Raw genomic sequence first — 14,338 nt, 5'->3', positions numbered from 1 at the left:
CGAGCAAGAGTGTGAAATGCCAGGCCCGCTGGCCAGACTGAGCCTCACGCTGGATTCGTGGGACACGCGGAGATTGCACAGTGTGTTCGAAAGTGGTTCTATTGTGACTAGGTGCCCAAGGAAAAAGCCACAACAAAATCCTTCCTTGTACTGCGAGCTGGCAAACGAGGTGAGCTTTGGAAGCCATGACTGCCACGGCCTGCCCCCGACACAGCAAAGCCTCGTAGAATCCTAGAGCCTAGGACGGGCAGAGACCTTACGCGGTCACCGAGTCCAGCCCCCTGCCCAAAGCAGGACCAGCCCCAACTAAACCATCCCAGCCCCCTCCTGGGTGGAATGCTGGCGTTGCACCTACGGTTCTTGGAGGGCTGCATGCACCACCATGCCCTCCCAACTGGAGACAGGATTGGCATCTGCAGCCAACACATGACGAATCCCATTTCCTGGTACTACTTCCTTGAGCCCCCACTTCCTGTTTTGGCTTGGAAAAAGAAATATATCCACACACTGTTGCCATGGACATTATAAAGGGATAAGCGCTTCTAGCGCTGAGAAAACAAAACGGACCAGAAGATAAGAGTCAAACCCTGCAGTTCTAAATCACCCTTAATTTACAGCAGAGAGGAGCCGTGCCTGAATTAGTACGGAAGGACAGATGGATTTTGCTCCATGTATTCAACAACTCGGGAGAAATAGGGACAGAGGGACAATATTCCATGTTCGCTGAGCTCAGGAGTAATCTTTGAGAGCTGGAAAGCATCCAACGTAATGCAATTATTTAATAGAGAACCGAGGAACACATCAGGAAATTACAAACAGCAGTTATGGGTTAGATGAAAGACAGCAGCTCCGCTAGAATGCGAAGGGTTCTCTGGATTTACCCTGTTTTGCAGCGGGCCCTGAAGGAGGCAGGTGGGCTGGTGCAGAAGGGTGGATGGGCTGTGGGCAGTGCCGTGTCTCTGCCCCCTTGCTGCAGTCCTGCCCCACAGAGCACAGCTACTGCTATTGGCCAGAGGCCTTTCCGTACCTGTGCAAGGCTTATCTCATACGGGAGGCCAGATTAGATGATCGTGATGGTCCCTTCTGGCTTTGGAATCTGACGTTACGCTTCTGCTCCGCCCTCTGCCCTAGTGCAGGCATCCAGGAGTTGGACAGAATTTTCTCCACACTGAAAAATTGTTAAAATAAAGTTAACGTTGCTTATGGACAACACATATGCCCCCAAACTAGTACAAGGAAAGAACTGAGTGAGGAGGGACCTTTCTCTGACATATTTCAGCCACATGCAACACATTCACGCCAGGGATGTAAAATCCCGTTTCATTAGTTAACCAGTGAAACATGATCTTTAACTGATTCAAGGGGGAGCGGGGCTGCTCTGACCAAGTTGGAAAGTGCCAGGCAGCAGCACACCCAGACTGGGCCCTTAACCATAACCAGTAAGCATCACCCATTAAGCCATGAGACTTACCGGTTAACTGGTTAAGCATTCACATCCCTAGTTCGCACTCGTATTAACAGACTCCACCTCTCAGTCAGTCAGTCCCATGCAGCCGAACACAACACGTGTCCACTCCTCCGATCTCGCACTCTGGTTAAGCCGAGGGGTGTCTACACTACACGCACTACCGCATCAAAGCTGTAACGCTGCAGAGCACTGGTTCTCCAACTTTTCAGCCTGTGGCCCACCCCATTTAAGGCAAATCTCTCAGCCGACCACCAGCTGCAAATGGAAACTCGCCGTCAATTACATATTTGTGTCCGAGCCATTTTGCTAGGGCTGCAGCTAGGGAGAACGGTTCAATTTAACAAGTAAGAAAGGCAATAGTAATTGAAATGATTAACCAGATTAAGTGAGTGAGCTTTCTCATGTTAGTTTACCAAACTTCATTTTAAATAAAGTAAAAGATTGATTTATGTCCAACACAGAAAGTTCCAACATTGTCTTTCTTTACAGCTGGGGGGGGAAACCTTTTATAGGTCAGGGGCCACTGACCCACAGAAAAATCAGTTGGGGACCCTTGCAAAAAAACCCTTAAATCCCCAGCCCTCACTGATATGGCCCCCATCTAAGACACCTCACTCCCCTCGCACTCCAGCTCCACAGGGGAGAGGGGCAGAGGAAGAGCAGGGAGGACTGAGGTTCGGGGCTTCCTGTAGGCCAAATGAACACTTCTGGGGTTGGTGGATTTTGTGGACCCCCCTACCCCCCGCAGGCTCTGGGGTGGGACAAAAAATGAGGGGTTCAGTGTGCAGAACGGGGCTGCCAGTGACTGGGATAGGAATGGGGGAGCCGGATCTCGGTGGGAAGTGAGGCTCAGAAGGGGGTAGGGTGAGAGGGAGGGTGCAGGAGCAGGCTGGGAGTAGGGTGTCTGGCCACGGGGGAGGGAGCAGGAGCAAGGAAGGGTGCAGGAGTGGGCTGGGGGTGCAAGGTCTCTGCGGGGTGTGTGTGTGAGGGGTTGGGGGTGCGAGATCTGGGCATGAGGGGCGGGGGCACTTACCTGCCTTTACATCCCCGGCCGTTCCCAGGCACTATGTCCCAGGCATGGCCTTCCGCTGCTCCCATTGGCTGGACACTGCAAGTTTATTTTGAAATAAGCTATTCTGGAAGAAATACTCCGAAATAGCTTATTTCGAAATAGCACGTCTACACTACAGGGAAGCCTCCAAATTAGTCCCAGGCAGGCTGGGTGTGCTACCTCGATTTAGAGCTCCACGGGGCACTGGAGAGTAATTCTTCTAAATCGCCTTGGGGAGGAGAGATTTTGAAATAGCAGCGATGGAGAATCCACACGACTGCTATTCTGAAAAGGCTATTTCAGAAGAGGCATTATTCCTCGCGGAATGAGGTTCACAGAAATCGGAATAAGCCGCCCGTTATTTCGAATTTATTTTGAAATAATGGAATTGCAGTGTAGACGCTCGCATTGTCATTTCGGAATAACGGCCGCTCTTCTGAAATAATGCTGCTGTGTAGACGCACCCTTAGGTGCCAAAATCATTTTTTGTGAGGCCCCTGTGAATGCCCCACCAAACAACCGAGGCGAGAGGGGGAAGGAGGCTGAGGCCTACTGTGTCGCCTTTAGCCTAGTGGCTGGGGCCTCTCCTGTGACTGCGGGGAAGGAGGGGGCCCGGCTCCCATTTCAGCATGGCAAAGCCATTACCAAGGCGGGATGTGCTCGAGCTCTATACACCACGTGGAGAAGCGAATAAGGAGGTGTCAGTCACCCTGTCACATAACACAAGAGTCCGGGCAACCTGAGGACATGAAGAGGTAGCAGGTGTAAACCCACCCACAGGTGGTCCGTCTTCCTGGAAGGCCCAGGCAGCATGTGGCCCTCCTTGCTAGTCGACGGCACGAAGGCCAGCCACCATGTTGTTTTCTAAAGGGGAAAGCAGATGGAGACCTGCCCACTTCTCCTATCTCTGCCAGCAGCTAGTCCTGGGAACACAGGGCTCACAAAAGCCTAGAGGGAGTGGAGTTTTGTGCTGTCCCCACATTCCCGTATGGGATGGGAGTTTGACTTGCTTTCTCTCCTTCAGGGTTTGCTCTCCAAGTGTCTGCCTGAAGAGCTACTCAATAACCCGCTTGTACTTTTTCTGCAAACAGGGCTTGGATCACCCGACTCCTCCCTAAACTCACGTTACTCCAAAGCATGGGATGTTTTCCATGAACAACAAAACCCTCTGAGGTGAGGCCAGAGAGGAGCCGCACAGACAGCCATGGATTCCAACAAACAAGAAGGTAACGTGCACACGGTGACAGAGGTTAACAGTCAAAAATAAAGCCTTTCCCGCCAGAGAAATCCCTCCCTTTACAAAGGGCTAACCCAACCCAGCTTTGTTAGAGATGCCTTTTGGAAGGAGCACCACTCCTTCTGCAGTCAGTGGTAAATCTGCAGTTCAGACCAGCGCTGTGGCATAGATCCCATAAAGGTATTTAGGCACCTAACTTTCATTGATTTCAGTAATCGTTTGTAGGAGAAAGTTAGAGCTTGAAGCATGGGCCTGATGCTTGAACTAAAATCAGCAAGAGTTATACTAGTATAAGTAATAGACAGGCTATGTCAAAAGCAAATGTTTGCCTGCAAGTCAATGTCTCTCAGCACTAGAACTGCTAGCATTGCTAAAAGCCCACGAAGTACGTAAATACATTCCACCAGGACTGTATGAGTCAACAGGGCGCCCTTATTAGCCTAGAAAGCTAATGGCATATCAGGGTGCATTAGGAGGAACGTTGCCAGCAGATCTAGAGAAGTGATTATTCCCCTTTATTCAGCACTGGTGAGGCCACATCTGGAATATTGCCCATAATTCTGGGGCCCCCCACTATAGAAAGGATGTGGACTCATTGGAGAGGGCTGAGAAGAGGGCAACCAAAATGATTCAGGGGCTGGAGCACATGACCTATGAGGAGAGGCTGAGGGACTTGGGTTTGTTTAGTCTGCGGAAGAGAAGAATGAGGGGGGATTTGAGAGCAGCCTTCAGCTTCCTGAAGGGAGGTTCCAAAGTGGCTGGAGAGAGGCTGTTCACAGTGGTGACAGATGGCAGAAAAGGAGCAATGGTCTCAAGTTACAGTGGGGGAGGTCTAGGGTGGATATTAGGAAAAACTATTTCCCTAGGAAGGTTGGGAAGCACTGGAATGGGTCACCTAGGGAAATGGTTGAATCTCCATCTCTAGAGGTGTTTAAGTCCTGACTTGAGAAAGCCTTGGCTGGGATAATGTAGTTGGGATTGGTCCTGCTAGACTTGATGACCAGCTGAGGTCTCTTCCAGCCCTAGGATTTTATGATTGTAGGACAGCCAAGTCAGGAAATAATAAAATAGTTTGAAACAACAAGAGTAAAAGCATAACAACGGGCAGCGACTGCTTTGGAGGAAAGTCCAAAGGGAGGTGTCAAACGTGTCAATGCGTAAGATGATATGTCCAGTGTGTATCATAGATTGTTCATTTCTGTCTATAATATTGGCGTACCTCGACTTAATTCTTTGGCCGGCCTATGAGGCGATATTAAAATCCATACTATCAACTGAGCTGTATCCATTGTCCCGGGTACAAATACGTAGGGGCGCAGAGGCCATCTGGCTACTGATAACTATTAATGTGCTTCGTTTGACAGTAAATCTAACTCGGGCGCCTTCATATCTTATCTGAGTCTGTGGAGGCTCTCATGAAGTCTATTGTGCTAGCTCCCTGCGCAGAGCTGGCATGATATACTGAGGGAGCCTACGAAATCGCAAGCAGCCCAACATTTATAATCACTGACAGAGCAGGAGACCTGTCAGGACACCTCTCCAGGGAATCCTGAATGTACTGTATCGCTGTCCTGAACTACTAAAGCATCAAGAACCTAAATCTCTTTGAGGCTAGGTAGAAAATCCCACTCCTTTCATCTAGAAACCAAAAGTGTCTTATTCTAATCTGGAGAAGAAAAAACAAAACAAAACAGGAAGCAAGTAGCTTGGTCTACACTTGACCATGCAAATTGGCTTAAAGTACACCATCCAGCTAGGCAAAATGCATTGCTGGATTCAGCTTACCTTAAGCTGAGCCGCCGCGGCATCTACATGGCGGGAGGCGCTCCTTTCACCTTCTGTTATTCCTCACAGAACAAGGAGTACAGGATGCTGGTGGGGGCTGCCCTCCGGGTTCGATTTGGGGGTCTACACTAGACCCACTAAATCGAACGCTAGACTGACCTCTGGAGGATCGATCTTCTCCACAGTGTGGACGTAACTGTAGGGAGAACTATTCTGTTGCCTTGCCAATTCGTTAAATAGCAAAAGCTAATCACAACTGTAGTACCTATTTTAAAAAGTGTTTCTGTGCAGAAATTAGGAGCTCAAAGGAGACCTGCAAGGGATCCCTCTCTGGCCCATTCTCTGCATTGCAGATCATTTCAATGGAGAATCTGACAGTGAATTGTGAATTACCTCCCCGGGGAAAAGGTGATTTTGTAGCAGATAGGTCTTAGGCCCCAAGTCTGCAAGGTACTTAAGCACGTGCCTATCTTTAAGCGCTGGCTGCTTGGGGCATGTGCTAAGGACCTCGCAGAATTGGGGCTTCATTCATTCAGTACGTATTCCTCGCAGCATGCTGTTCAAACCCTGCAGGGAGGGGGTGGAAGGGAACACAAACCTGCCTTTTGGGAAAGATGGGGTTAGATCGGACAGTTCCTTCCCTTGCCAAACTCCGTTCCGCGCACAGAGCCATGCATGGGGAGGGCCTCACTCCACAGCTTTGGCATTTCGAACAGGCCCACTTGAGCTGTTTGCTACCAGCAGAGGCGGCCCGTGGCTATAGGCCGACTCGGCCGTCGCCTAGGGCGCTGCCTTCAACGGCACCTGATGATGACGTCACAGGGCGCCCGGGGTGCCCGATGATGACGTCACCGCATTGACGGCCATGTAGGCGGGGGCGCCAGTTGCGCCTCCCGCCTGGGACGCCAGCTGCCGCAGCCGGCCTTGGGCTGCTCCTGGCTACCAGTGCCCAAGCAGCACTACAACATCATGGCCTGCAGCAGGGATCTCAGACCTCACTGCACCGTGACTCTCTGACAACCAACATTGCTACACGACCCCAGGAGCGGGGGAAGGGGGGCCCAAAGCCTGAGCCTGCTCCAGCCCTGCTGCCCTGGTTCTGGCTTTAGCCCTGGGAGGTGGGACTTGGGCTTTGGCCCTGGGCCCCAGCAAGTCCAAGCCGGCCCTGGTGACTCCATTCAAATGAGGTCACCACCCACTTTGGGGTTACAGCCCAGCGTGTGAGAACCGCTGGCCCACACAGATCCTCTCTCGGAGGGGAGCTCTTTCCTAGGAGAGACAAGGCTCCAAGCCTTTCGGGGGGTTGAAAATCCCAAGTTAGTTTGCACAAAAGGGTTGATACGAGTGTTCTGATTCTGGTTTGTGCCCCGGCACCTAGGCATGTACTTAGTTCTGTGCATACGGGTTGTCCCTTGCAGCGAACAGGACTTCTCTTGTACAGCGAGTGACGCCCATGCTGAGGTGGCTGCAGGTTCAGGATTTCAGCTTTCACTGGCCTGCCTGAATTCTTCCCGCAGCTTCGTCTGGTCACAGCATCGACCACTTCCCACCCTCACAGCTGGGACACGTCGCAGGGCCCTGCAAAGGAGCTGCCCCTCGCCACTTCAGAGGTGCCCGTGGGGGGGGGGGGGGGAGGAACGTCACCGCTGACGCTAACAGCTTGGAGCTCTGAGGGTGACGGGTGCCAGGAAAAGCTGAAGTGTTTAAGGATCAGTTAGTTCTGCGGCTGCGCAAGTCTGAGCCATGGACAAGAGCCAGTCTCTGAGCTTACAGCCTCCGTCCTTTCTGAGAAAAGTCACACGCGGGCGGAGTAAAAGGGTTTGAAAGGAAGGGCAGAAATGAGGGCAGAGTACATTTCTATCTTCTCCTCCAGAATACGGGCTGTATAGCCACAGGTAAATTCAATTAAGAACGGGAACAATGGGGTTATTTTTGAAATTAGTTTTACTAAATTAGATCTGTGCACTTCAGCCCCATGCATTCCAGCCAGCTGAAATGAAATTACCTCCAGGGTGCCTTCAATTAGTAGCTATCCCCCACAGGCTGCTGGGGTTCATTGGGCGTCCCAGCAGACACCGAGACGGTAACCCAAGAATCTAGCTGTCCCCAGCTGTGCGTTAGCGTGCCCTGCCCTGCCCTGCGCGTGGGGCGCATTCACAGGGGCAAGTGGCGAGTTCAGCGGGCCCCCACCAACCTGAAAGAGGAGCTGTGCTCCAGACAGCGCCATGCAAGGGAGGGCGCGAGAAGCCCTTCCTCATCTGCCCTAGCAGCAAGAGAATCTGATGTAGTCAGCGCTCGGTCAATGCGAGCCTGATCCACACCCACTGGAGCTGATGGGGCTGCCCCCGAGGGAGTGTTGTGGAGTTCCACCAGGAGTAAAGAGCGACAGCCCCCACCGTCGAGGGTGGGCTTTTGAGTGGGTTCCCTGCATAACTAACCAGCCTGAGAAAACACATCCCAGGGGGCAGAGGAGGAGGGAAGCCAGGCCCCTTCCTCTCCCATGTCCGCACTGGCCTGTGGGAGTGGGCAGGTGTTCCGCAGAGTGAGGGGTGCCTTCGGCCACACCCCTCTTCTGAGCACTCCCCATCCAGAAGCAATTCCCTCCCGCCCTTGGCATTAAGACTTCAGAGACGTGACCAGGTCTGTCCCCATCAGCTTCTGGATCCAGCATTCCTAAATACAAAACCACTGGCTCCAAAGAGGGGTTCCCCTCCCAGGTTATAGCCACAGGGGAGTTCCAACAGCAGCCAAGCCCTTTCTCCCTTATTCACACTCATGGCTCCTCTCTGCTGCATCCACCAGCAGAGACGCCGTCCCTGCTTTCCTTCAGAGCAATTGTATGTGCCGTTGGGCTCCCAGCTTAATTTCCCTATTGTCTGTTTTAAGCTGAAGTCATTAAAATCAGTCTGCACTGGGGCCTATTTTAGTAGATTAATATTATAATTTACATATCATGGATTATAGGGTCACCAATTAATCTGATCAGAAGATAACATGGGTCTTGTCCCAGAATCAGGCTACACAAAGTTTTGCAAGGATCCTCGGGATGTGTGACAAGGACACCCCCCGAGAACAGAAAGACAGCCGTAAAGACGTGTATTGAGACAAACAGAAATGTAATCATTTGGAGTTACAAGAACAACAAGATTGGTCTAGAGGGACACGTGCTATCATTCACTATAAAGCTCCCTACATTAACATGCTCACACCCTTGAAAAACTTGTAAGAGACAAAGGACTAGCCTTGTCTCTGGAAGGTCAGAGGGTACGTCTAGACTACAGGCTTTTGTCGACAGACAGTGCAGACACAAAAGGCGTTATTCTTCGTAGAATGAGATTTACAGCCGTAGACAAAACTGCTGAGTTCTGTCGATGTCATGTCGACAGAACTCAGCGGCAGCGTAGAGGCAGGTGTAGTTTTGTCAACAAAACCTTGTAGTCTAGACACACCCAAAGAGTCTACAGTCCAGGTTCCTCCATTCTCAAGTGGAAGATGAAGGGAAACTAGACAGCTAAAAAGCTAGAAAGACCTAAGAGAAAGTAACTTGACTGAACTAAACCTGACTAAAACTAACTAACCGTGGTGATTTGCCATTCGTAGAGACTCCGCACACTTTCCACCTTGCATGTCCACACTTAATTTCCTCGCCCACATCAGGTTAGGCCGTGCTCAGTCCATAGACTGGCATATTCATGCATATTAGTGACACTTAGCTCATCTGCAGCGTTATTTCTGGCCTGAACTAGTTTGGCGGTGACGTCCATGTTCTTTGCGAGATCCTTGTTAAGCTTATGCAGGGCAATTGGTCAGCCAGTTATCTATGCTAAAGATCACAAGCATACGCATGCTAATTTGCTTCTGCTCATCATTACTTATCTGTGTTAAAGGTCACAAACATAAGCATGCTAGTTTGCTTTAGCGAGCTGGGGGTGCCTTGCATTACTGCCAAACTACTCTAGCATTCGTCTAGAAATCTGTTATCTATTACAGCAAAACCACCAGCAAACCCATCTGAAAGTCTATAAGCAAGCAGGCAAGCGCGCAAGCTATCCTCCTGGACTACAGCACTCCTCCTTCCGAGCCCAGTAACCATGTCCCTCTCTTGCAGAACCTGGTTTTATGTAGTGTTGCCATCTCTTCAGATTTAACTGCTAGTTGCCCGATATTGGATTTTCCCCCTCCAATACCCAGTTCCTGCATCTGTGTGGCTGTCAGCTTGCATTTTAAAACAGACGTGTGTTTCTGGTTCTCATGCTGGGGGTGAAAAGCTTGAGCATGTGACCCGGGTGCAGTCCTGCAGGGCCAGAACCAGAAGGCAAAGCAGAGAACCCCATTTTAGAAAATCTCCGTTTTTAAGTCAGCAGGCTGCACGGGGTTGGCACCACAGTACCTCGTTGCACCTCGCTTACGGCTTGTGGCCCTTGTTTCCTCTGTCAGGTTCGGCGTCATGCCCTGAGCCTCTGCCTGGGCGGGGCTGATTCATCCCGTGAAGCTGGGCTTCCCATAGCTTGGGGGGAATACTGACAGGCACCCTGCAAATTAATCAGGGTTAGCGTCTATGTGTTAAGGCACAGAGAGGCTGAGCAAGGCCACCCCAGGGCATGCTGGGAGGCGCTGTGCCTCAGCAACTTCCTCTATTGCACGGCGGGGAGCCACGTGCAGCTCCTGTACTTCTTCGAGTGCCGGGACTTGTGCTCCAGGAAGCCCACGGCCACGCCTCGCTTGCACAGCTGCATTTGGGCTAGGAGCTCTCTCGACAAGGACAGCAGGTGTGAGAGGTATAACGAGGAAGCCAGGCCTGCTCGACGTGGGCCCGACGGCCCCCTCTAGTGGCTACGCCAGGGGGCACTGATAGGCCTGCGATGGCCTGGCCGATAGTCTCATCTTTTCCAGGACTCTCACACTTGGTCGCACCGCAACCCCCTACTGACAGCAAAAATCACTCCACGACTCCGGGAGGGGGAACCCAAACCCGAGCCTGCCTGAGCACAAAGCTCTAGGGCTTCAGCCTCAGTGGGGGAGGGGTCGGTAACCTCAGCATGCCTCCCATGGCTGACTCCCTCAGGCTTCAGTATCAGCCCCGTCTGAGGGGGCTTGGGCTTGGGCCCCGGCAAGTCCAACGCCAACCCTGGCGACTCCATTCAAGTGGGGTCCTGGCCCAGTTGGAGAACCACTGTTTGAGTTAAGGCAGTCGAGGCTCTTGCATTAACATCAGGAGGGCGAAGGTTGGATCCCTGCTGCTGACCGCTCAGCATTTCAAGTGGTGGTGTGTATGGGAAGTGCAGCTGGAAAGTTAGATGCTTGGGATTCTTGTCCCCAGCTAGGGGGGTGTGCAAGCCCAGCCTGCTTGGGGTGGCTCTGTCCCCCTCGAATGATGGCTAGGCCAGCAGGAGATTGGGCCTGCCCCCGCAGGTTTGACTGGCAGCTGTATTGTAGCTCAGGCAGTAGAGTCTCAGGCATGGCGAGAGGCCCCAGGTCTGATCTCAAATTATTTGTAATATTTCTTGGCTCATTCTACCTTCAAAGTCCCATCTCTGGTCACTGATTCTGGCAGGCCAGCCGTAGTGCGCAAAGTACTTGTCCCGTAGTATCTTGGTTACAGTGTGTAGCGCGCTGGAGAATGCGGGTGTGTATTGAGTGAATGATCTGTTACACCAATACGTTAGTGTGCCCTTTGTTCTCAGCTTCTAAGGACAGAAAGCCAATACTCCTGAGATTCATGGGGCCAAGCGACGGATGTTAACTATCTGGGCAGATGATTTGGGCACAGTCTTCTGAGCTAAACGTCTGACGTGATTCTTAGAATATTCCTCTCCATCCCTAGCCTACCTGGGCCAATAGACCCTGCTTCTTGCCATCTCAAGTGTCCGGTCTACCTCAACGTGCCCTCCTTCATCATGCAAGGACTTCAGCACCAGGTCCCTCCATTCTCCTGGTAACACCAGCTGATGATAATGGTGAGGAAGCAGGTCCCTCGTCTTTTGTTATAACCAGCTTCCTTTCCATGTCAGCTGGTCCCCCTCTCCTAGGAGGAGTTCAGTTTTGGGATGGGCGTTCTGTATGGAATTCACGGGTCTCCCACTCTTTTGGCAAGACCTCTTTCAGGCTAGGATCTCTAAACGGGGCAGTGTGGATATCTTCCAGGTGCAACTTGGGTAATGGAGTAAGAATCAGATGGGTGGCATTTGTATGCCCTTCAGGTATAGCATTGGGAGGGGCTCCAAGCAGCTTGATGGCCCAAATCTGGTTTCCAATGGCATCAGTAGGTGAGGTCTCATTCATTTTACACACAAAGCTCTCACTCCGGGAGTTGGAATGTCCACCCACTCCTGTCCTGGCAACCTCTTTGGGATAATGCCTCAGCATTCACACCTGGGTGAAACTGGATTTGGAAATCATAGCTTGCCAATGCTGCCAACCAGCTCTGCCCCACAGCATCCAAACAGGCCTTCCTCCAGGTATAATTCGGGAACTGCTGTCTGCAGGGACGGTGAATTCGCTCCATAGAGATAATCCTGGAATTTCTCAGCCACAGCCAACTTGCGTGCTCAGAACTCTAGTTTGAGAGTTGGATCGTTCTCTGATGATGCTAGACTCCTCCTAGCACAGGCAACGGGGGTCTATCCATTTGGATACTCTTGGTAGAGGACTCCTCCAACGCATTCCATGCTCACATCCAGGTGCAGTAGCTATGTGTTTTAGTCTCCATGAAAGCTAACACGCGTGGGGGCATCTGTTAACATCCAAAAAGCCTGCACGCAATCCAAAGTCTCCAACAGGTTCTTGGGTTTTTAGCTCTTTTCAATCCCAGCAAGGCCTCCAAGAAGGTTAGGAGCATTGTGGGCTGCCCTGCTCCTATGGAGCCTCTATTTCCCCTCCCTACCTGCCTCTATCTTGTCTATTTCCCCTCCTTACTGCCCCTGTATAAAACTATGGTACGCCCACATCTTGAATACTGTGTACAGATGTGGTCTCCTCACCTCAAAAAAGATATTTTGGCCTTGGAAAGGGTTCAGAAAAGGGCAACTAAAATGATTAGGGGTTTGGAACGGGTCCCATATGAGGAGAGGCTAAAGAGACTGGGACTTTTCAGTTTAGAAAAGAGGAGACTGAGGGGGGATATGATAGAGGTCTATAAAATCATGAGTGGTGTGGAGAGGGCTGATAAAGAAAAGTTATTTATTAGTTCCCATAATAGAAGAACTAGAGGACACCAAATGAAGTTAATGGGTAGCAGGTTTAAAACTAATAAAAGGAAGTTCTTCTTCACACAGCGTGTTGTCAACCTGTGGAACTCCTTGCCAGAGGAGGCGGTGAAGGCTAGGACTATAATAGAGTTTAAAGAGAAGCTGGATAAATTCATGGAGGTTAGGTCCATAAAAGGCTATTAGCCAAGGGATAAAATGGTGTCCTTGGCCTCTGTTTGTCAGAGGCTGGAGAGGGATGGCAGGAAACAAATCGCTTGATCATTGTCTTCGGTCCACCCTCTCTGGGGCACCTGGTGCTGGCCACTGTCGGTAGACAGGATACTGGGCTAGATGGACCTTTGGTCTGACCCAGTACGGCCGTTCTTATGTTCTTATGAGGGGAAGGTCTTTGGGGAAGGGGCTGTCTGATGCTGTGTGTGGACGTGTCTAGCACAATGGAACACCAGCCTCAGTGGAGGCCTCTGGGCCCTACTAGGGCTCTAAAACATGTTTATGATGACATGATGCATTAGGTTTTTAGCTTTGATTGACAACATCAGACCCTTGGGCTCCGTCCTGTGCAACATGCAGCTTTCGAGGCAAAAGAGGGACGAGCCGCCTAGGCCCCAGTGCACGGCAGCATGGTGCCCCTCAGGCCCCTGTGAAATAAAGCCCTCTCGCATGCGCCGCACTGTTGGCACCCCAAGATTTCAGGGCTGTTGAGTAATGGCACACAGGGCAGAGAGAAAGCACGTTGCGATGCGAGAGGGAAATGCCAAGGCGCTCCAGCTGTGATCACTTGAGTCAGATGGATCTAAAAAAATCCAAACTCCCTCCCTCTTATCCCTTCTGTCAGTCAGCGCGGACGGAGGCCCAGCCTGCAGTGAGGGGAAGGGGATGATGTAGACTCACAACCGGCTTGAGGAAGGGTCCCTCCAGAGCAGAGACTGCAGGCCTGGGGAAATGTCACCAGGCATTGGAGAACCCAGCGTAAGGGGGTCCGTGAGCGTTGCTATTCAGATGGCACGCAGTCCAGGGGTGTATGAGCCATGCCCGCTCTGTGCGGCGCGCTGTCCCCCTCTCGTGGGGGGTAGACGAGTTAGAGATTGATGAGACTGCTGCTGCCGTGGCTAACACTTATCATAGAATAATAGGACTGGAAGGGACCTCGAGAGGTCATCGAGTCCAGCCCCCCGCCCTCAAGGCAGGACCAAGCTCCGTCTACACCATCCCTGACAGATGTCTATCTAACCTGTTCTTAAATATCTCCAGAAAGGGAGATTCCACCACCTCCCTTGGCAATTTATTCCAATATTTGACCACCCTGACAGGAATTTTTTCCTAATGTCCAATCTAAACCTCCCCTGCTGCACTTTAAGCCCATTACTCCTTGTCCTGTCCTCAGAAACCAAGAGGAACAAATTTTCTCCTTCCTCCTTGTGACACCCTTTTAGATATTTGAAAACCGCTCTCATGTCCCCCCTTAATCTTCTTTTTTCCAAACTAAACAAGCCCAGTTCATGAAGCCTGGCTTCATAGGTCATGTTCTCTAGACCTTTAATCATTCTTGTCGCTCTTCTCTGTACCCTTTCCAATTTCTCCACATCTTT

General features: G+C 51.3%; 1 protein-coding gene across 4 annotated transcripts in view; it reads left to right on the top strand.

Annotated features, from left to right (window-relative positions):
• The window catches only part of ARHGEF33 (Rho guanine nucleotide exchange factor 33), a 63,244-nt gene that overhangs the window by 12,756 nt on the left and 36,150 nt on the right, over nt 1-14,338 (top strand). For 2 of the 4 annotated variants that reach the window (XM_075925823.1, XM_006116252.4), the window contains exon 2: nt 3,611-3,745. In XM_075925823.1, the coding sequence (XP_075781938.1) occupies nt 3,724-3,745 (22 nt within the window). In that variant the 5' untranslated portion in view covers nt 3,611-3,723. Of the gene's footprint in view, nt 1-3,609; nt 3,746-14,338 lie in introns of those variants that run through there. The other 2 variants (XM_075925824.1, XM_075925825.1) reach the window with 2 other exon arrangements.

This window comes from Pelodiscus sinensis, chromosome 3 (genome assembly GCF_049634645.1).
Source record: "Pelodiscus sinensis isolate JC-2024 chromosome 3, ASM4963464v1, whole genome shotgun sequence".
Taxonomy (NCBI): domain Eukaryota; kingdom Metazoa; phylum Chordata; order Testudines; family Trionychidae; genus Pelodiscus; species Pelodiscus sinensis.
The sequence above is the reverse complement of the archived record's forward strand: the minus strand, read 5'-3'. Positions and strand labels throughout refer to the sequence as shown.